The sequence below is a fragment of the Microcaecilia unicolor genome, chromosome 13, assembly GCF_901765095.1.
Source record: "Microcaecilia unicolor chromosome 13, aMicUni1.1, whole genome shotgun sequence".
Classification (NCBI taxonomy): Eukaryota; Metazoa; Chordata; class Amphibia; order Gymnophiona; family Siphonopidae; genus Microcaecilia; species Microcaecilia unicolor.
In genome coordinates, this window is record NC_044043.1 from 28,997,398 (window position 1) to 29,019,533 (window position 22,136).

A 22,136-nucleotide genomic window follows, 5' to 3' on the forward strand; every position below is an offset into this window, starting at 1 on the left:
ATGACTTGCCGTGTTTTTCCTGTTATTCTGCTATTTATTTTAATGCTGTTTTCAATCTCTTGCCTTGTACAAAAGGCTGAGCAGTGTGTTTATTGTATTTCATTGTGGGGAGGAGGGAACATAGTCTAGGGCTGACTCTTGAGCTCAAAGTATTAGGTACTGTTAAACAGCCAAGGAAATGTAATCTTAAACAAATGAGTAGGTAATTGGGAACAGATGGAGCTAGGCAGGCTAGAAAACAGAATGTGGAGGAGCATTAATGTCCCTTTTTCCTTCTTGGTAACTCTGTTTATTTAAGACCTTTTTTTTCTCTTTCACAATTGCTGTGCAGCACTGCGTCTCTCTAACACGTTTTTCCATTTTAGGCGTAAAGACTGAGCTCTCATAGCACCTCAGGACCTATCCATCCCCAAAAGAAATGCATTCACTTCATAACAACATCTGTGGTGCTTGCGTTTCTGTTACTGTTTCCTCTCTTATTTGCAAACTGCACCGTCTTAGACTAGCATTTCCCAAACTGTGAGCCGCGGCACCCTGGTGCGCCACAGCGAACTCTCAGGGTACCGCGGCACATCTTGACCTCTCCTCCCACTGTCCAGAATTCAGCATCACTCCCTACTTCCCCCTCCCGCAGGTCCAGAATCTGACGCTTCCTGCGTCTTCCCCTGCCGCCGCTGCAGCGCTTTCAGCTTACATTTTCGGGCCATCCACGATTCACATAGACAGGCACTCCAGGGGCTTCCCAGTCTGCCACGTCCGGCCCTCTATGATGCAGCGTCCTGTTGTGAGGGCCGGACGCGGCAGGGGAAGTCCCCGCAGTGCCTGTGTGAATTGCACATGGCTCGAAAATGTAAGCTGCAAACACTGCAGCGGCGGTGGGGGAAGAAGCAGGAAGCGGCAGGTTCCAGACCTGCGGGAGGGGAAAGTAGGGAGCGATGCAGGATTGTAGGCGGCAGGAGGGAGGTCAGGATGTGCTACGTCACACAGTTTGGGAAACGCTGGTCTAAGACGGTGCAGTTTGCAAACAGAGTGGAAACAGTAACAGAAACACAAGCACCACAAATGTTGTTATGGAGTGAATGCATTTCTTTTGGGGATGGATAGGTCCTGTGGACTATCAGAGCTCAGTCTTTAAGCCTAAAATGGGAAAAAGTGTTAGAGAGATGCAGTGCTTTCCATCACCCTCCCATTTCTGCACCACCTTTTTGAACTCGCATGTCAAATTTAGGCGTGGATCCTACACTGAAATTTACACACATATATTCCAATTAAATCTGATTAGTGCCAATAATTGCTTGTTAACCAGCCAATTATTGGCACTTATTAGCTTGTTATCCAGTTAAATTGCACACTCAATTTTTAGCGACTTTTATGAATTTGGGAGTTTGCAACTTTTGCAGTTACATTCTAGAATTCTGTGCACATAGGGCCAGATTCTATATATGGCGCCTAAAAAATCCACACGGAAAACATTTCTGACTAAGTGTATTCTATAAGTGGCGTCTAGATTTAAGCCACCCGCCTGGGGTTACCCTGCAGCCACTTAGAGGGTCTATCCCCAGCACAGCTCATTTCTGCCTGCACCTGCTGCTTGTGCTCTACACTAGCACCCTCCTTCCACTGACTGGGTCACAACCACCTCTGGGTGAGTATCCCACTCTCAGATTATCCCCAGTGATTTATAGGTTACTGGTTCCACACACTCAGTAGTCCCACAGTTCCCAGAAAGCACTCACAGACCCAACACCCAGACCACCAGGATTCTTATCAGTCCAGACAAGTAGAGTGAACAAACAATTTTGTTATTCTCATAAAAATTGAACACTGAACAAAAAACGTGCAATTAGCAAGCAATAACAAGTAACTGAAATATGGATCAATGATAACACTAATTAAACATTTGTATACTCCCTAGAAAAGTACCTAGGAAGATCAGGATATATAACTGTTTGTTTACTGAGCCTCAGCAAAGAGATTCTGCTCTCTTTTCTTCCTGGCTGGGACTGAAGGCAAATTAGTACACTCTAAAGGAAATGAGCTCCTGGGTCAATCAGAGCCCAGTCAACAAGATTTGAAAGTATACTGCTGTTTGCTTCCTGCTTCTTGTGTTAAAGAAAAAGAACATTCAGTTCTCTATAACCTACTTCCTAGATTGATAAGGATATCTTTATAGTCGATGACCTAACTTATGTTACAACTCATTTTATCACTAAGAAACCTCTACACAATGCCATAATGCATTCCTCTGTACCATGTATATATGCACCTTAATGTAAAATCATTTGTAAGTAATACCAAAATGTACTCTTTTACCATGTGTGCATGCACCTAAATGTAATACCATCTGAAATTCTGTACCGGAAATGGCGAGCGCCATCACAGCATAATGTAAGCCACATTGAGCCTGCAAATAGATGTGAAAATGTGGGATACAAATGCTACAAATAAATAAATAAATAACAGTTTTACAGCAAAAAAAACACCACCTGCTGGCCATATAGGAGAAATACATTTCAAGATATAATTAAAATAGGAAAATATCAAATACTACTACTACTACTTATCATTTCTATAGCGCTACTAGACATACATTTTACAGGCTTGAAACATACAGTTTCTTCCAAGGTACGGTATTTAGAATACAGTCGCTCAACATCCCAGTGCCTGAAACGACTCATGGCCATTGACACTAACGAAAACGTGGCATAAATCCAAGTGCATCAATTTAGGCGCAGAGGACCATATTCTATAAGTTACGTACGTAAATTTAGGGACACCCACGAAACACCCATTTCCCTGCCCATGACCATGCCTCTCTTTTCCTGCACACATTAGAAGTTAGGCGTACTGTGTTTCAGAATGCGCTTAGCAAGTTGTGCACATAATTCTACTTATTAGTGTTCATTATTGCTTGTTAAGTGCTATCAATGCTAATTAGCTTTTTAAGCCAATTAATTTAGTCAAGTTGTTATAGAATATGCCTAGATTTCGATGTGGATCTCTAGGTGCACTATATAGAATCTGGGGAATACCACTTGTGTGTAAATGTTACATTCTATAATCTTAGCACAGTTATTGAATTAGGGCTCATCTTCTACACTGTTCCTCACTGAACCACCGCATGCTGCCAAAATATAATTTGAATACATTATCTCAATTGTACGCAAAGCTGACAACACCAGTGATTAACTATTTTCTTCCAAAAACTTTTCTGCAGTAGAAATGAGGTCTACCCACTGTAAATACTCCTGTCGTCAAAAAATAAAAATCAAGTTCAGTACTTAGCAGAAACAGTAGGTATAGAATGCAAGCTCTTTTCATATGTATGTGTTAACTAGGTATATGAATTAAATGCCCATACGTTAAATCAGGTTTCTTATTGTTTAGCAGATCTAAAAAGCAGGAACTCCCCAAGGTCGAACCTGAAGTTTCGCTTTGATAAACTTAGTCATTCCAGTTCTGGTTCCAGCACAGTACGTACACTTTTCATTCTTATTGGTACGAGTATGGGATTTTGTGCACTCGTGATCGGGAGGGTAGAGATCCAGTGAAGAAGGAACAAACTTCACTTGATAAGGAGTGGTATCCTCCAAGCAGCCAAGTTTCTATGGCTGACAGCTGGGGTACAATATGGAGATAATTCTCAAAAGATTGCCTAAAATTAGCCACCTAAACCCCATAATTCTATAAAAGTTGCTAAAAATTGAGTGTGTGAGTGTGTAAATGTGGGCCAGTGCACAATTTAATTAAATAACGACCTAATTAGTGCCGATAATTGGCTTTCTAGCAAGCAATTATTGGCACTAATTACCTTTAATTGAAATGTAAGTGTGTAAATTTAGGCGCGAGTCAAAAAAGAGGGTGTGGAAGTGGGCAGTTCATGTGCAGATCAGGGTCGTTCCTTTAAGTTAAGCACCTAGTTAGATAATAAGGACAGCCATGTCTAAATTTACACGTGGTTATTTACACTACATTTTAGTTGGTGCAAATATCCACACCTAAAGTTAGGCGGAGTTCCTGGGCATAAATGCTAGTCTGTAAACCGCGCCTAACTTTAAGCGCGTTTTGTAGAATAGAGCTTTTTTCGGCACTGTTTTGGTGCCATATATAGAATTTACCCCAAAGTGTGTCTGCTTAATGTGAATTCTATAATGATAATTATGTGCTTAATTGCTGTTATAGAATATTAGCGTAAATCTGTTCTTATGCACCTATCTTTAGGTGTGAGCATTTATGCGAGCTTAATGGCTGTTGTAAGCTCAACAAAATTCACTATAAAGACTCCCTTTATTATACTCAATAGATATTTATAACAACAGTACTTTATTTGCAATCTAATTAAAAAGGATTTCCTACCACTAATTTCCAAAATACAAAGTCTCTGAAGTGATATAGAATGCTTAATTATCCATTGTATATATACACAAGCATCTAATACACCATCATATCACTCTTCTTAATGCAAAACAAACCTTTAGTTTACACAGTATAAATGTTCAACGTTATACTGGTGTTTTCATCAATCCAAATGCTTTACATATGTCACTTGTTTCGTCTTAAGACTTTGAAAATATGCTTAAATTCAGGATAGAATGTTTCCAATGTCTATTCCAGTCCACCAGTCTATTCCGATGCTGAAAGACAATGGCTGTTTAACCGTCCACATGGACAGCAAAAGGGACAGAGATCTGTCCCGGTGTGTATTTGACCTTATTCACAAAAAACACAGAATATTAGTAAAATAATCCGTGAGCATTGCAGCATACTGCAATTGTTATAGAATGCTATAAAACACATATGTCACTTGGTGCGCCAAGTTATGCTTGCTTTTGATATGGCATCAGAGGGCACACCAACTCCGACTTGTACCAGTATTCTATAATGGAATCTTGGCAGCACAATGCCATTATAGAGTTGGTGCTAAGCGTCGGGCATTGAGGTGCCTAGACTTAGGCTTCATCAGGGCCACCGAGGGGGGGGGGGGGGGGACAAAATTCCCCGGGCCCCCAAGGGGGGCCCGGCACCGGGTCAGGCCGCCGGCGCTGCAGTTCCTGGTCTCACTTGCCTGCCTCCTTTGCTCCGGGCCCCCTGCATTCGAAGCGGCAGGTCACAGATCGCCTCCCTTCGGGCCTTCCGTCCCTATGTCCCGCCCTCGCGGAAACCGGAAGTTACATCAGGTGAGGGCGGGACACAGGGAGGGAAGGCCAGAAGAGAGGCGATGTGCGACTGCCGACTTGAATGCAGGGGGCCCAGAGCCATGGAGGCAGGCAGGTGAGACCGCGGACTGCAACAGCGGGGGGAGAGCGACGGGAGGCGGGGCGGCCTTGCTCCAGGCCCGGCCTAGTCTCTCGGCGGCCCTGGGCTTCATCAGACATCAAAACACACCCATCTACTTGGTGAGACACCAAAGACCTGTAAAGAAATAGATTTTAAGAGCACTTGAATCAAGGCTGTGACGTTCTAGACAAATATAACTGAGAAGGGGGTTCCAGAGCGGAGGAGCTAGAATGTAAAATGCCTGACTTATGTTGGGCAAAGAACAGGGTGGAATATCAAGCAGTTTGGCAGTATTAGAGCAAGGTGGACAGGAAGAAGTCAGAAGAATAAGAGCATTATGCAATCTTGCTCCTAATGTACTGACCATTTCTCCCCCTCTTTCCTATACAAAATGGAGTTCTCCCCCCTTTCCCATTGTATTCAAAATGTCTCGTTGTATATCGTCTTCTCTTCTTTCCTCCCTCCTGTTTTACAGATTGTAAGCCGCCCAGATAGCTCATTCTGTTGGGCGGGATAGAAAGTCCTCGAAACTTGATGCTTTAAAGGCCATGGTGAAGGATCTTATATTCACACTTAGTTTAATTTATATGGCTATAATTGTATTGGTTGTAATGTAATCCTTTATAAAACCAAATAACTTTGACACTGTATTTAGGACTGTCAAAGACCTGGTCATGGCAGACAAAAGGAGATAACCTACAGAGGGATATTTAAGCCAGCATGTGAATTGTAGAACTCTTTATTTTGGCTTGGTTAATTTATTTTCTATTTTTATTTTTATAAGATCCTCTATTGTATCGTTTTTCTCTTAGGGCAACTAGCAAGAACTTGAAGTCATGAACATAAAAAGGTGAGTCTGCATTTTTTACTCTGCAAGATAGGAATTAGCAAATGATGGGGTCCTTTTGCTAACCTAAATCCAACAACACAAGGAAATCCAAACTTGTATTGAACTTTATATTCGTTATATAACTTCCCTCTTTCTGATCCCTTGATGTGTCTGTCTATATCTATTTCATTGTAAATAACTTCAATCTATATTTGTTTCTTCACAGTAGGTGGCTATCGCCTCACGGCACTATGTAAGCCACATTGAGCGTTCAAATAGGTGGGAAAATGTGGGGTACAAATCTAACAAATAATAATAATGACCTGTGATAAAAAGTGGCCTTAGCGTGTCCATACTTGGGCCTTTCCCACATGCTAAGGCCATTTTTACCACAAACGGCTGATTTCCTACTTTTTTGTATTAATGACGTGAGCTAATGTTGCCATTGGCGTGCAGCCATTTTTAAAAAATTACCGCACAAGTACAGAAGCGGAGCCAGGTTGATGGCGCGAGGGCAGCGAGAGCGGATTTCCACCGGCGCACATTTTCAGTGCAACACGATGTGAAAAAATAGGCGCTGGCGCCGGCAGAACTTTGTTTGGGGGAGCGGCCGCTCCCCTGGCGCCCCCACCTAGCTACACCACTGCATGAGTACTTACCACCACCTATTTTGTAGGCTGTGAGGGCTCCTGCGTTAGGGCGCAGTAACAATAATGCACTATCTGGCTAGCACAGGAATGCCCACTCTCCACCCCTGACAACCCCCTTTCAAAAAAATTAGAACATTTTTTAGCATGCAGTTAGCACACTCAAGGGCGGTAGGGCTACCCGTGCGTCAGAACAGTACTACCGCCAGGTGTGTCCAGGTGCCCTGCAGTAATTCTGCCCTTGCCACATGCCATTTCTCGTGCCAGAAAATATAGCACGGAGGGGAGGGGTGGGGAATAGGCATGCCTAGTGGAAATTGGGAAGTGGTCAGCCATTGCCACACGTTGCCTGATTACCACATGAGTAACGTGTGAGGCCTTATCACCTTCTAAATATTTATTTGGATTTTGCTCACACCTTTTTCAGTAGTAGCTCATGATGAGTTACATTCAGGTACACTGGATATTTCTCTGTCCCAGGAGGGCTCACATTCTAAGTTTGTACCTGAGGCAATGGAGGGTTAAGTGACTTACCCAAGATCACAAGGAGCAGCGGTGGGATTTGAACCGGCCACCTCTGGATTACAAGACTGGTGCTCTAACCACTAGGCCATGCCTCCATCTCAAATAGGTGGCGGTAAGGGCTCATGCAGTAATCCCTGCGCGCTGATTGGGAAATTAGTGTGTGGCTATTACAGGCAGATATGGAAAATCTGCCATTTTACCACCACAGTAAAAAGTGGCTTGGGTGCAGTGCAATCCCACGCACCCACAGTACCGCAGACCACTTTTTACAGCTGCTTAGTGAAAGGACCCCACAGATTTCAGAGTTACCACAGGATGCCTGTGCCACTGTCTCAGCATTCAAATTGTTGTGACAAGAGCAGTTTGCTGTTTTATAGGGGTGCGCATTCAGTTCGCTTGAGTACCTGAAAATTTAGTGCACATGCAGAGCACCCAATTGATTTAAAATATGACTGTGAGCTCGAGAGGCCAAAGAGTGAACACACTGCCCCCAAACTACATAAAAGTGATGCTGAGATTTAAAGGTTAGTTGCATGGCTGTAAGCTCCAGCAAGAGGAATGCAAGGAGTCTGTTCCTCCAATGTCAACAGTGTAGGGCTTCAGACTTTGTCCAGTTCTGCAAAATACACTCCCTCCCTACTATACAAGCCTTCACCACCCAAGTTACCTGAGATTTAGTCCTAACCCCCGAAGAGGAGACCCGACCCAACAGAATACCACTCAGGAGAAATGAAATACTGTGGTGTAATATATGCTCTCCATATGGAGAATCAAAGCCCTCCAAAAGAACTTAACCAACCTGCACTCTCAAAAAGCTTGACAAAAAATATTAGGAAGTTCCCCACATTTAAGACACACAAATGTCACCATACCCCATGAAATGTAGTCTAGATTGCGAAACATAAGCCTGAAAAAGTACCCGATATTGATACTCTCGAAGTTCCACATCGAATACCCACATTGGGACATGGCGAATACATCGCAGAAGGTCCCGAGAGCAAATCTGATAGTGCAAGTCCGCTGACCAACAAATGGCTAAGACCTGAAGATCACGTAAAGGACAAGCAGGAAATAATCGTCTGTGTAGCAAAGACATTGAAATAGGATCACCTCGAAAAATTCCTGTAATCTAGAAACCAGATTGCTGCAGAGGAGCGAGGAATCTTAAGGATGCAATATAATGGGTAAGTTATTGAAATGCATAAAGGGTTGCAAAATCCTGCTCACCTGGAAATAAAGCAGCCACTGAACAAAGAGTGCCAGCCAAGGAAAGAAAGTGAGATAACTGACAAAAACCTCTTTGCACCCAAGTCAACAATGTATGGTTATCAGAACCCACAGAAAAATCCAAGTTTCCCTGGACTGGTAACAAACCCCACTACAGTGAGGATTAAACGTCCACAACCGAGCAAGATCCTGCCATACTGCCCGAATGGGTTTAATCACACACTCGTGCGCAGGTAGGACAGTAAAACCAAAGCCTTAGCATGTAAAGAAGATGTAGAGGACAGCAGAAAGCAGATTCCATAGACAATGGGGTGTAATTGCCCCCCCCCCCCCCCCCCCCCTGAGTAAGCCAATCATACAAATGCTGCAGCATGCAGGCCATATTATATAACTTGAAATTTGGCAATTATCCACCAAAAATTGAAATTTGATCTTCAGGATTTTGTCCCCCGCCAACAAAAGCGAGAGACTAGTTTATTAAGAGAATTCAAATCTTTTGAGGTAAGATATAGAGGAAGGGTTTGTAAATAGTACAACCATTTGGGAAAAATGACCATAGTAAAAGGATTTATATGCCCCAACAAAAATAATGGAAGACTAGACCACTGTCGCAATTTGGTCCCTGTGGTTTTTTAATAAAAAGAAACACTGCAGGATGGCATTGCACAGGGCAGCCAAGCCAACCCTGCAAATGAGCACAAACTGCTCTCCAATAAGTCTGTGCCTTGGAACGCAACCTCCAAATGTGCTCCATAGTTCCTGAAAACATATGCTTCAATCTAGCTAGGTAAGATACCAGCGATAAAAAACGTTAATGGCATTTTCTTTAACAGGCACTGCAGTTGAAGACTTCAGTAAAAGCCTTTTTCATAACAAGCCAGTCATTCTCAGGTATAACAACCCCCAACTCCTGCTCCCAGTTAAGCCTGTAAAGAGTATATGGATGAACTTGTGTACACAAAGCAGAGTACAAACATGTAATAAGGCCTTTTGTACCCCTAGACTCTTCACACAAACCGTCCAAATAAGAGTTTTCTTGCACAGTACAGCTCTTAACAGAGCTAGTGGTTCCATAACTAAGGCAAACAAAAACGGATAAAGAGGACACCCCTGATGAGTATCAAGGGTGAGAGGATACAAAGCAGAATTGCCACCCATTAATATGGACACAGGCTTTCGGTGACTCATAAAAAGCCTTGTATGCAAAGGCCAAATGTACCCTATAGAAGTCCTTCTTAGCATCCAGACCAAGAAGGCACATGGGTATCCCCTCCCTCCCTCCAAGAAAGACAGATAAGATCCACCGTGCACTGCACATTATCCATAGCCTGGTGCTTAGCCACAAACCCAACTTAGTCTGGGTGAACCAGATCGGGAAGAACCATGTCCAACTGATTGGCCAATATCTTAGCCAAAATCTTGATGTCACATCAGAATTTAAAATGGAAATGGGGTAATAAGAAACACATTCGGTTTTATCCTTCTTAGGCTTCATGATAACTGCCACCCAGGCCTCAATCATAGAAGGAGGTAAAGGGTCCCCTTCTCTAACCGAGTTCAGAATCAGGGCCATACAAGAACGTAAGACCTTTGAAGTCAGAATGATTGAATATTTTAACACCCAACAGAAAGGACTTAACAAGGATCTGGGGTTCCTAGCCCATTATAAACCATAAAGCTGTATGTCTCTGTTGATCACCCTCCCCTCACCTATCCACACCCACCCTGTTAGAATATCAATGATATGCTTTGATGTCCCCATGCATACCTCCGACCCACCCCCATCCTCCCACCCTGTCAGACTGTCATAGTAATGCTTGAATGTTTTCACTTATATACACTGTCAGCTAGCACATTTGCTTATTTCCGATCTGAGGAAGAAGGGCAACCTTCGAAAGCTAATCAAGAAATGTATTAAGTTATGTCCAATAAAAAAGGTATCATCTTATTTTCTTTTCCATGTTTTATTTTGTTTGATTTCTATTGATAACCTTAAGAGTGGACTAACACGGCTACCACACTCCTCTACTTAAGAAACTTAGCTGAAATTGGGTGGCGGGGGGAAGAGGGGTTGGTGGTTGAGAGGCTAAGATAGGGGAGGGCAGACTTATACGGGGACTGTGCCAGAGCCGGTGATGGGAGGCGGGACTGGTGGTTGGGAGGCGGGAAATACTGCTGGACAGACTTATACGGTCTGTGCCCTGAAAAAGACAGGTACAAATCAAGGTAAGGTATACACATATGAGTTTATCGTGGGCAGACTAGATGGACCGTGCAGGTCTTTTTCTGCCGTCATCTACTATGTTACTTCAAGATATGTGAAATTTGACTGGGATTGACACCATATTCTTTAGCAATAGATGTTTGACTTTGTTTTCTAATTTTTTAAGAACTTCAATTCGTTCAGCCAGTGTTAAAGTCTTACAGTTCTGCCGCGACGATGATGACCCCAGTGTACACTCTAACAATATTCTTTCGCTTATTCTACCTGTGGCAGCTAAAGGGGCAGTAAATTTGAAATCTCGTTGGTTGTCACGCGCCAATCAGCTTCCATATTCCGTGCGCGCACTTATGCGGAGTCTTCCATGCAGAGGAGTGGTCTTAAACCATGCATATAAGCGAATCTTGCACTTATCAGTGGTGCGCTAAACCGAAGTTTGTCCCCATAGAAATTGATGGTGCCAAAAACGGGACCGAAGTACGGCATGCAGTTAAACAGAGCAAGGGCTTATCCTATATGCACTTAAACAGAGTGCACTGTGTTTGTTATTGTGTGCTCCAAGATTGCATTATTTATTGGGATTTATTAACTACCTTTATGAAGAGATTCACCTAAGGTATTCAGCAGGTATAACTGCCCATATGTGGTTGGCATGGTGGTGAATTGCCGACTGCCTTATTTTTGAGATACCAGTGTTTAATCTGCATGGTGTGGCAGGTGCAGCTCCGGCTGCCTTTTTGGGCAGTCTGGATGGACAGTGTGCGTCTTTATCTGCTGTCATTCACTATGGGACAGATGTTCAACCTGTGGCAGTCGGCGGTTTTTAAGCCGCTTAATATGGCTGAATTAACTCTAGATATTCAGTGCTGGGCCAGAAGCTAACCGGGTACCGACTAATATTCAGACCAGTGCCTAGTTAGCTTGGTGGATAAAATCAGGAAAGCCTTTTTTTCTATCCGAACCTTATCTGCTTACTTAGCCAGTTAGGGTCAGATTCTATATATGGCGCTGAAAAAAAACAGCACAGCGCTATTCTGCAAACCTCACCTAAAGTAGGTGTGGTTTATAGAATATGTGTAATGGCTGTCCACTGACTGTAATTTAGGCACAGCTATTTACCCCAACTAAAACCTGGTGTAAATGCCTATGTCTTATTCAGGTGTGGATCGAGCATATTCTGTAACACTGCGCATAATTTCTAGGAATGCCCATGCCCCTCCCATGGCCACACCCCCTTTTGTGATCTGCGCATTAGAATTTACCCGCACCACTTTACAGAATACACTTGGAACATTGTGCATGTAAATTCTAATTATTGCCAATCAGTGCCAATAATTGCTTGTTAGCAGCCAATTATCGGCGCTGATTAGCTTGTTAAACAATTAAATTGCATGCACAAATCAGCTATGCGTGCAGATTTGCTTAAGCAACTTTGGTCGCCATTTATAGAATCCGAGCGTTAGTGGACTGAATATCACTGCTAACTGGTTAAATTCCTGCTGTGCCCAGGCTCTGCTCCTGGACTGCCCTGACACTAGCCAGACAGTGCCTGGGTGGTCACAGGCAATATTCAGTGGCACCAATCACTTGACCAATGTCTAGCTTAGTGGGGTTTAACCGGGAAGGAGTCTCTCCTTTGGAATTTTGGACCCTCTGTTGCTATGTTACTTCACATCAGGGGCGTAGCCAAACTTTGGCGGGAGGGGGGTCCAGAGCCAGAGGTGAGGGGGCACATTTTAGCCCCCCCCCCTAGTGCTGCCGACCCCACCGCCACCACCACCACCACCAACAACAACTTTGACCCTCCCCCCCATGCCGACGACCCTCTCAACCCCCCCCCTCCCGCCGCCAACCCCCTCCCGCCGTCGCCTACCTTTGCTGGCGGGGGACCCCAACCCCCGCCAGCTGAGGTCCTCTTCTTCCTGCGCAGGGCTTTGTTCTGTTTCTGTGAGTCTGACGTCCTGCACGTTGTATGTCGTCAGACTCACAGTTACAGAGATGTCCTGCAAACAGAACAAAGCCTTGCACTGGAAGAAGAGGACCTCGGCTGGCGGGGGATGGGGTCCCCCGCCAGCAAAGGTAGCGGACAGCGACGGCGGCAGGGGAGGGTTGGCAGCGGGAGGGGGGGGTCGAGAGGGTCATCGGCAGGGGGGTCCAGGGCCAAATCTACGGGGTCCCAGGCCCCCGTGGCCCCACATAGCTACGCCACTACTTCACGTTACCCTTCAAATCTTCAAAAATGTTTTCTCTCTTGCTTTGTCTTGCAGTGAACTGCTGTTTAATAGAAGACCAATTCTTCTCCCTGGACATTCACTAGAATCGTGTACTTACTACTGCCACAAGGCATTAACATTCTGAAAAGCTCTGCTGTGTCCTTCTCTGTGGGGATGACACTGCCACTTCACAGCGGCTTCTGTATCCAGGGAGACCCAGTCATTCAGCAGCGTAGGCAAGTTGGCTTTTGCCATGCCTTTTTATCCAGCTGTGCAGTGTGTCTCCCGGTCAGCATTCAAGAGGTACAGAACATCTGAACCAGCTTTGTGGATCCGTTCAGCTTCTTGAAAAATGGCGTTCTTGTGAACTCTTTCATGATCCTGGTGCAGTTTTCTTGTAAGGAAAAGAATGAATGCAGTGCATTTTTAAAAACCTTTTCTAATATTTTTTGCTTTCTGTAGACATTTGCAAATGTACAGAGTCTGGATCCATACCAGTGGTTTACGTACTTTTGTTTTACGCTCCTGAAGGATCATATCAAAAGCATTAAGGCGTGCTATGCAACACCTGGAGGTCAAGTCAAAATGCAATCAGGTCTGGTTAAATCACATGTATTTATATGCAGATTTGTTTTAAAAATGCATGAAGAGATATGATTAGTGGGGCCACAATTTTGCAAGATTATGAAGTATCCAAAAGAGAGGTGAAACCTCTACAGTGCCCCACCCCCACCACCAAGCTGAACAGAATCTATTGCAACTTGAGAAATATACCAAGGGCTGGAAATTTCTCAAAGATGTTTGCAACGTAGCGGCATAGCAGATTCATAGCTGTGTTATGCATCATCTTGTATCTGGCTCAGGGGCGTAGCCAGCCTTCCGTGGGAGAGGGGTCCAGAGCCCAGGGGGAGGGGGCACATTTTAGCCCTCCCCCCGGCGCCGCCCCCCCCCCACCGCCGACATTGCCGCCCCCCCTCCCGCCGCGAACCCGCCGCCGCTGCAGCCTACCTTTACTTTTGCTGGCGGGGGATCCCACTCCCCGCCAGCCGACGACTTCTTCTTAGTCGCTTCCTGCTCTTCAATTTGTTTGCTGACGTCCTGCATGTTGTACGTGCAAGACGTCAGACTCAGAGAACAGAACTGTTCTCTGAGTCTGACGTCCTGCACGTACAATTACGTGCAGGACGTCAGCAAACAAATTGAAGAGCAGGAAGGACTGAGAAGACGTCGGCTGGCGGGGAGTGGGATCCCCCGCCAGCAAAAGTAAAGGTAGGCGGCGGCGGGGGCGGGTTCGCCGGGAGGGGGGTCCTGGGGTGAATCTGCGGGGGCCCCGGCCCCCTCAGGCCCCACGTAGCTACGCCACTGATCTGGCTTACTGAATTCTGGATTACCTAGACCTGATTCTGCTAGCACTCTTCATGTATGAATATGGGAAGGCAGGGGAGGGGGAGGTCAGAGCACCAGTAAATAAGGTGGCCATCTCTTTTGGAGCCTATTTGTTAAAAATGTTGCTGTAGCCACATAGAGGGTAATTCTAATAAGGATCCACCTAGATTTTAGTGTCAAGTACATGCATCAGTGTTGGTATTCTAGTTATTCATGTGCATATGTGAATACATAAGTGTGTAAATGAGCAGTTCCAGGCTACTAATTCCATAAATACGCACCAATATTCAACAATGCATACTTTGTGGGTGGGAGTTGATATGCTTCGAGTTTGGACAGAGCTCATATTAGGTACTATAAGCTATGCACACAAAAATTTACACTGGCTCTATGGCTGGGGTAAGTGCTGACACCAAAAATATAGGCTCATATTTCACCTTTTACACTAGTATTCTCTAGAGAAAAGTAGGTGTCTGCTTTTCTTTCTAAAATAGGCCCCCCTTTGTAGAATTACCCTCATAACAGGAGAAAGCCCTTTGATACCAAGGCCTTTATATACTCTTTTTACTAAGGTGTGATAAGCAGTTATTCCATGAAGTAGTGCATGATAACTGTTAACAGACGTTCACACTAACCATTATTGCCGCATGGACAAAGGCATCTATACAGTTTAATTAGTTTTACTGTAGTTGTGGTGTAGAGTTTCTGCTTTCCCTCCAATCCTCACCTGAGCTGACTTTCACACCGAGCTCCATAAACAGTGATAATCTTGAGTCAAATGATTTATGGGGTTACATATGGGGCATTTTTGAGAGCACATTAAGCAAATACCAGCATGGGATGACATTGATGCTGATAGTCAAAGAAAGCTGTACTAAATGTCTCAGGTTTAGGAGCTAGACTTTCAGTCAAACTTAAGACCTACTTGTTGGGTTAAAAAGTCACCAACTTTAGGCTCCTAAAGCTGAAGATTCTGAATTGAGGCCTGTTTTTTTTTTTCTGGCTGCATTAGGTGCCCAGAGCTGAAAACCAGTGGCAGGTATATAACTAACCAGAACTGTACTGAGCCGGAATTTTGCCCTCACCTCGTTGATTGGCCAAAAAGAAGAGACAATGGACAGGGAACAATTTTGGTATTAGAAAACAACAAGCATTAGCCTATAGCATTTAAGATAGCTGAAAAGCCCTCAGGAACTAAAGGACTACAGCCTTTACAATGGTATGGTTAAACGTCTTAAACAGCTATTTTTTTTTCTATCATCAGGCAAAAACTCCATATTGCACTATTGTTGGTCTGAAATCTTTTAAACCTAAACTTTTCTGAAAAATAAGAAAAGTCAGCACTTAGCTTTCAAAACGTCCCACGAGGCCACTGTTTCACCCCTGTTGAGGCTTCGTCAGGAACCTGTGCTTATGGTCAAAACGCCAAATAAATGACAATGAATGACATCTGAAAAAAGAAAAGACTCCTTAACGTTTGAACACACAAGTTTCAAAAACACTTAACTTCTAAACTTCAGCTCCGCTCTAACACCTACACTCTGTCTCCAGCTCTGTGCTTCAAAATGGTGCTGACAAGTCAGACACTAACTTCAATTGTTTAAATACTGAGGCGGGATTATTTAATTAGCATAACCACGCCCCCACGAAGCTAAACATAATAAAAAATGTACATTCAAGAAAACTTATGATGTGTTAATAGAACACATAAGTACATAAGTACTGCCACACTGGGAAGAGACCAAGGGTCCATCGAGCCCAGCATCCTGTCCACGACAGCGGCCAATCCAGGCCAAGGGCACCTGGCAAGCTTCCCAAACGTACAAACATTCTATACATGTAATTCCTAGAATTATGGATTTTTCCCAAGTCCATTTAGTAGCGGTTTATGGACTTGTCCTTTAGGAAACCGTCTAACCCCTTTTTAAACTCTGCCAAGCTAACCACCTTCACTACATAAGTACATAAGTAATGCCACACTGGGAAGAGACCAAGGGTCCATCGAGCCCAGCATCCTGTCCACGATAGCGGCCAATCCAGGCCAAGGGCACCTGGCGAGCTTCCCAAACGTACAAACATTCTACACATGTTATTCCTGGAATTGGGGATTTTTCCCAAGTCCGCATATGTAGGCAGCGAGGTGGCATGAAAAGGATGTGTTTTGGAGCTGATGACTCTACCATCAGTTAATGGTCTTTGGTAAGGGTGGATTGATCTGGGCTAAAGTGAAGATACCTCATGGAAGGGATGGCAATGATAAGTGAGGAATCAGAAACCAAAATGATACTAGGAAATCATTTCATTTCAACCAAAAGAGTAAACAAGATGTATTTTCATTAGCGCTATACGAAATAGCATATTTTACTATTTGGCCAAATACAAATAAGGTAAAATATAATTTGGCTGAATACAAATAATGGATATTGAGCTTTAACTTAACAAATAATAAAAGAAACAACGTGAAGTGAGAGATGAAGTGTTTTATTTTAGTAGGATTTAGCACAGCAGAGCTCTGGATTATTGGTATTCGAATTTAAATCACTATTCGACCGAATATGAATAATGTATTCGGGGCTGGATTGAATTGAATTGGGTACAGCTCTAATTTTCATACCTCTCTGGAGTTCACTGTGTTCCTGTCTTTCTGTACACTTCCTATATAATAATTCTCACTACCAACGTTCTAATGTGGGACTGCCTGTGTCCGTGGTTCCTGGAGTTTCTGAGCTAGGCTCCGTAGCCAGGATGACATCACTCACAGCTTCGGAGCAAGGGGGGCAGAGTCAGCACTTGGCCACTTAAGGACTGATATTCAGCACATAAACAGCCAGGGTTGGCGCGTAATTGGGACTGCATAAAAGTCTATCCTATCTCTATACGCTAGAGCAGCGATGTATTAGCTGGCTCAAAAATAACTGAGTATTCAAAGCTGAAGCCCAGACAGGGCCCGGCTTTGAATATCCGGGAATAACTCTGTCAGGAGCAAACAAAACACTCACCACTACCAGTTGAATCTTGAACCCATAGTATTTTGCCCTCTACTCAATGGAGCTGAATATAATCCTGTTCCTTGCCAACACACATAACTGAGCTACTTTACTCTTCACAGAACTCTGTTGATTGATTGGTGATCAAGAAGCTTTGATTCATGATGAAGCTTGTCATTTGGGAGTTCTTTTAAATTCAGCTTTGAGTTTTAAGTCTCATATAAAACACTGAACAAAGAACACAATTTTTTTTAAAGTGCATACGTTGTGGAAATTAAAGCCCTATCTCAATTTCACAGATGCAATTACTTGTTTTGGCTCCAATGGATTATTGTAATAGAATTTATTTAGGCTTCTCAGGTGCCTCTATTCAAGTTCAGACCGTAGCTGTTTGTTCAGTGGTTGAAACAATTCGTTTTGATCTTATTTTGCCCTTGCTGTCATTTTAGCATTGGCCATCCAACTGAATGAAGAGCCAAATTTAAGGCCTATCTGGTTGCATTCTAAGGTTTAGGACTTGGCTGTTCCTTGGCATTTGAAAAATCCTTTGGTACATTAGTTTTCTACTCTATCCCTTCATTTTCAGGATGGGTTTACTATAGATTTCCTCTTCAAGATCTTTAAGCCTCTCAAAGATGCGTAATCATGTCTTCTCTTCTGTAGAGCCCAGTCTTTAGATCATTTTGCCACAGGAGCGTTGTTTGTTGTCTTAGGAGCCAAAATTATTGGAGATGCCTAACCCATCGGAAATTTCAATATTGGGGGGTGCTCAATCACATGTAGCAACCACAGAGCTGGCTCCTATATGTTGAGTCCAAGAGTAGAGGCTGGCCAAAAGGATGAGCCACCACAAGAGATGTTGCTTAGTCACACTTTATTCAGAGCACCAGTGAAAGGGTCATTTTGCTGGTGCTCTGAATAAAGTGTGACTAAGCAACATCTCCTGTGGTGGCTCGTCCTTTTGGCCAGCCTCTACCCTTTCCTGTTTATGCTGCTTTTTGTAGAGGTTTCTTCCTGTTTCCTGTGCCTCCTATGTGTTGCATGACATATTTGATTTTAGGAAGATAGATAAAGCATTTCTTTATAGGCAGTCATCTAAGACACAATCTTGTTGTGTGTGTAGGTGGTAAGGGCTCATGTGGTAATCTTGCGTTGACCAGTTAGCATGCAGTAATGTAGCTGTGTGTTTAGCACAGGAAAGTCCGCTCTCTGCTCTCTGACACACCTCTTCAAAAGAATTGAGATATTTTTTAGTGCGCAGTTACCCCCTAATTCTGTAAAAGTTGCCAAAAATTATGCCTGCAAATTTGGACACATGCCCAGTTTGCATGCACAGTTCAATTGAATAACAAGCTAATTAGCGCTAATTGGGTTTTTAACAAGCAATTGTTGCCACTAATTAAAGTTAATTGAACTTTATGCATGTAAATTTAGGTGCAGGATCCATGCCTAAAATTTATGCATGACTTGAATAAAGGGGGGGGGGCATACATAGGTGGGACATGGGCAGAATGGGGAGTTCCTAAAATTAATGTGCATTGTTATAGAATAATGGGGATATGATTCATTTGCACCATATTTTAGTTGGTGCAAATGGCTGCACCTAAAGTTAGCCGCGATTCCCATGTGTAAACGCTATTCCATAAACTGTGCCAAACTTTAAGCATGGCTTATAGAATAGTGTTTTTTTTTTTGTGCCATATATACAATCTAGAAGATTTGGCAGTTACTACAGGATGCCTCCGCACACTCCGCAGTATGCCATTTTATTTATTTTATTTTTATTTATTTATAGCATTTATATCCCACATTTTCCCACTCACGGGCAGGGTCAATGTGGCTTACATCTGTCTGCAAAAACATACGTCAATTCGGCAACAAACAGTCAAATACATTTAAGTTAAAGAGAGATGGGAGGTAAACGTAACGGAGCCTAACACAGCTTAGTGAAAGGGCCCCTAAGTTATTGGTCCATTTCCTTCTGAGCATTTGTAGGTTGTTGATTCACTTTTGTGTTGGCCTTTGGTGCTTGTTACTCTAATATTTTGTCTACGTTGGAACAAAGACAGGAGAGGACAGATATGATAGCGACATGTAAATATCTCTGTGATATAAATGCACAGAGGGCAAGCCTCTTTCAATGGAAAAGAAGCTCTGGAATGATGGATTATAGGATGAAGGTGAAAGGAGATAGACTCAGAAGCAATCTATGGAAAGATGTCTTTACGGAATGTCCTTCCGCTGAAGTTCATTGAGATAAGAACTATATCCGAGTTCAAGAAAGAATGGACAAGCAGAGATCTTTAAGAGAGAGAGAGAGGAAGGGATTGTAGAGCTTAGTAGTTGGCATGTATAGGCAAACTGGATAGACCATATAGTCTTTATGTGCTGTCATTTTCTCTGTTTCTATATTAGTACTATGAGATATAACATTGTCACCTCAAACTTAAGTTCTGTGATATCTGTAGGCAGTAAGGTGATGTTCTTGGCGTGTGACTGACTGTTCTGAATAAAATAATCTATTCTTTATTTAACCAAGGTGTAGAAAAGCTTATGTTTACTCCATGTACTGTATAGCTTTACTCAGAAGTGGTAGAGCGAGGTAGATGAGTGCTTGCAAGCAAGCATTGCAGTCTTGTACTGTTAATTGTCAAGTTAACTCAATCAGTACTGGAGGGAAACTGCTGGGAGAGTCCACAAAAAGCCTGTGTCTACTGGAAATAGCAGGACAGAAGAAGATGTGACCTTAGCCAGCAAGAACCAAAGCAAGCCATCCCTTTGGATTATTTTAAAAGTTAAAACTAAAGCAGTTAAAAGGCATACAGTAGAATTAGGAAGCTAAACCTTTGAGCAGAACAATATATTGCAGCTGACACCGTTGTGCCACATATTGATTTGATTTATTAAAATGTGATCGTCTGCCTTTCACAATAGCAATTAAGTAGATTGCAGATGAAATTCAAATAAAACATATTCAAGGAGCTGGCAATGAGCCAAACTCGATTCACTGGAAATTTTTCAGTCACTGATTCCTGAGAGTTGAGTAGCATTAAACATAGAAGGAGCAGGGAGGGCTAAAGTTTTGTATCTGGTCTCCAGTGAACCCCTTGTTTTAAAGAGGCAGATTCATGATGCTAGAAAAAAAATGTTTGTATTTGTGGGTCATGAGGGCACGGGTGGGTTGGGGGAAGAAGGCTCTTCTCAGACTTTACTGATTAATGATAGGGCATAAGATTATAAGAATTAGCATACTGAGTCAGATCAAAATCCCTTCTAGCCTAGTATCTTGCTTCCAACAATGGCCATCCAGTCGTAAGTACCTGCAGGTTCCTAAAACGCAGCAAGATTCCATGCTACTTACCCAAAGGGATAGGCAGTGGCTTTCTCCAGATCTACTTTAATAATAGTTTATGGACTTTCCTCCAGGAATTTGTCCAAACTTTTTTGAACCCACTAAGTTAACTGCTTTTACCACATCCTCTGGCAACAAGTTCCAGAGCTTAACTATGTATCAAATGGAAAAAAAAATATTTTCTCTGATTTGTTTTAAATGTACTACTTTGTAATTTTATAGCATGTCCCTTAATCTCTCTGTTTTTTTAGTTTATACTGAAGTAAGACATAATGGGAAGCCCTAAAAATCAAAATAGCTGTTATTAGCTGGAGTCCATATTACACTGTGCAATGCTGTCTTCAAAAAGATGTTTTTTAATGTATATAAATTTGGTTGTATGACTGTGTAGATATTGCCTTCCAGAAGTTACATAATTTGAGATCCAACTCTTTTTGCAAGTTCCCCTTATATTCTTACCTAGTTGAGTTAAATAGGTTGTACAATCTGTATCGCCAATTTTTCTTGCGGGAGATGTTAACCAGTAGACCCCGATAAAGTAAACAATGCTCTAAACTCAGGATCCTTGTGATAAGCAAAATAATATTAGTAATAATGATGATAACATGAAAAGAACAAGAAATTAATTACAGTTCCAGACCCAGTTTAATTTAGAGAACAGAGTAATAATGCAATTGTTGATACAAGACTTTGAGTTACCATGAGTGTAATTCCAAAACCTGTTAAGTATGAAAACAGTTTTCTGGATAAATCCAAGCTTTTATTTCAAGAATTCTATCCAACCTAATAACTTTTTTTTCTATCATATGCTTTATGAATAAATGCATTTTAATGCAAATTTCACACAATCTTAGTCAATTAAGGCTATCTATTCTGGTATGAACTTATTTTTGGAAAACAAAAAGTACTTAGGTTTTGGAACTTATGTTTTCAATTGTCCTTCGCAATCACCATGTCCACTGTCATTAACTATTCTTTTGCAAGAAACTCAACCTGAGAGGCAGTTCCTTATAAAACAAGGTTCATGCCAGTAGAAACAGTTATCGGTTTGCTTCAAGGATCTGTGTAACTCCTCGTTTCTTTGCACAACTCTTAAGAAATTTGGGGGCAAAGTAACAGCTATCTCCTTTCTACATATGAAAAGCACCTTCTAATCTCTTTGTGTTGCTGCTCTGAACTAATGGCATTAGCAAAAATACTGTGGTGAAGCAAAACACTGTATATTTATTCATTCGAACAGTATGGCAGTACTTATGTACTTATGAGAGAGATTGAGGGACTCATGTTTGAAACAGAAAAATGTCCAAACAAATGGCACAAGCAGCAGATGGATTTTTTTTTTTTCGTAAAAACATCCAATTGCTATTTTCAAAACTAATTTTTAAGACATTTTTCTATGCAGTTCATCAAAATCTCAAGGGGGCATGTTGGAGGCATGTTTTGGGTGGGACTAGGGCGAGCTTGTGAAGGTA

The 22,136-nt window shown here is 42.7% G+C and overlaps 2 protein-coding genes across 2 annotated transcripts in view; both read left to right on the top strand.

Moving 5' to 3' along the window:
• The window catches only part of LOC115456777 (rap1 GTPase-activating protein 2-like), a 30,280-nt gene extending 16,569 nt beyond the window's left edge, over positions 1-13,711 (top strand). Inside the window, exons 6-8 of the mRNA XM_030186068.1 lie at positions 3,388-3,473; positions 6,090-6,127; positions 12,994-13,711. Coding sequence (XP_030041928.1) covers positions 3,388-3,473; positions 6,090-6,098 — 95 coding nt within the window. The 3' untranslated portion in view covers positions 6,099-6,127; positions 12,994-13,711. The remainder of the gene's footprint in view (positions 1-3,387; positions 3,474-6,089; positions 6,128-12,993) is intronic.
• LOC115456778 (rap1 GTPase-activating protein 2-like) overlaps positions 8,476-22,136 on the top strand; it is a 77,885-nt gene continuing 64,224 nt past the window's right edge. The window contains exons 1-3 of the mRNA XM_030186069.1: positions 8,476-8,738; positions 13,044-13,242; positions 13,402-13,551. Of these exons, the coding sequence (XP_030041929.1) occupies positions 8,476-8,738; positions 13,044-13,242; positions 13,402-13,551 (612 nt within the window). The remainder of the gene's footprint in view (positions 8,739-13,043; positions 13,243-13,401; positions 13,552-22,136) is intronic.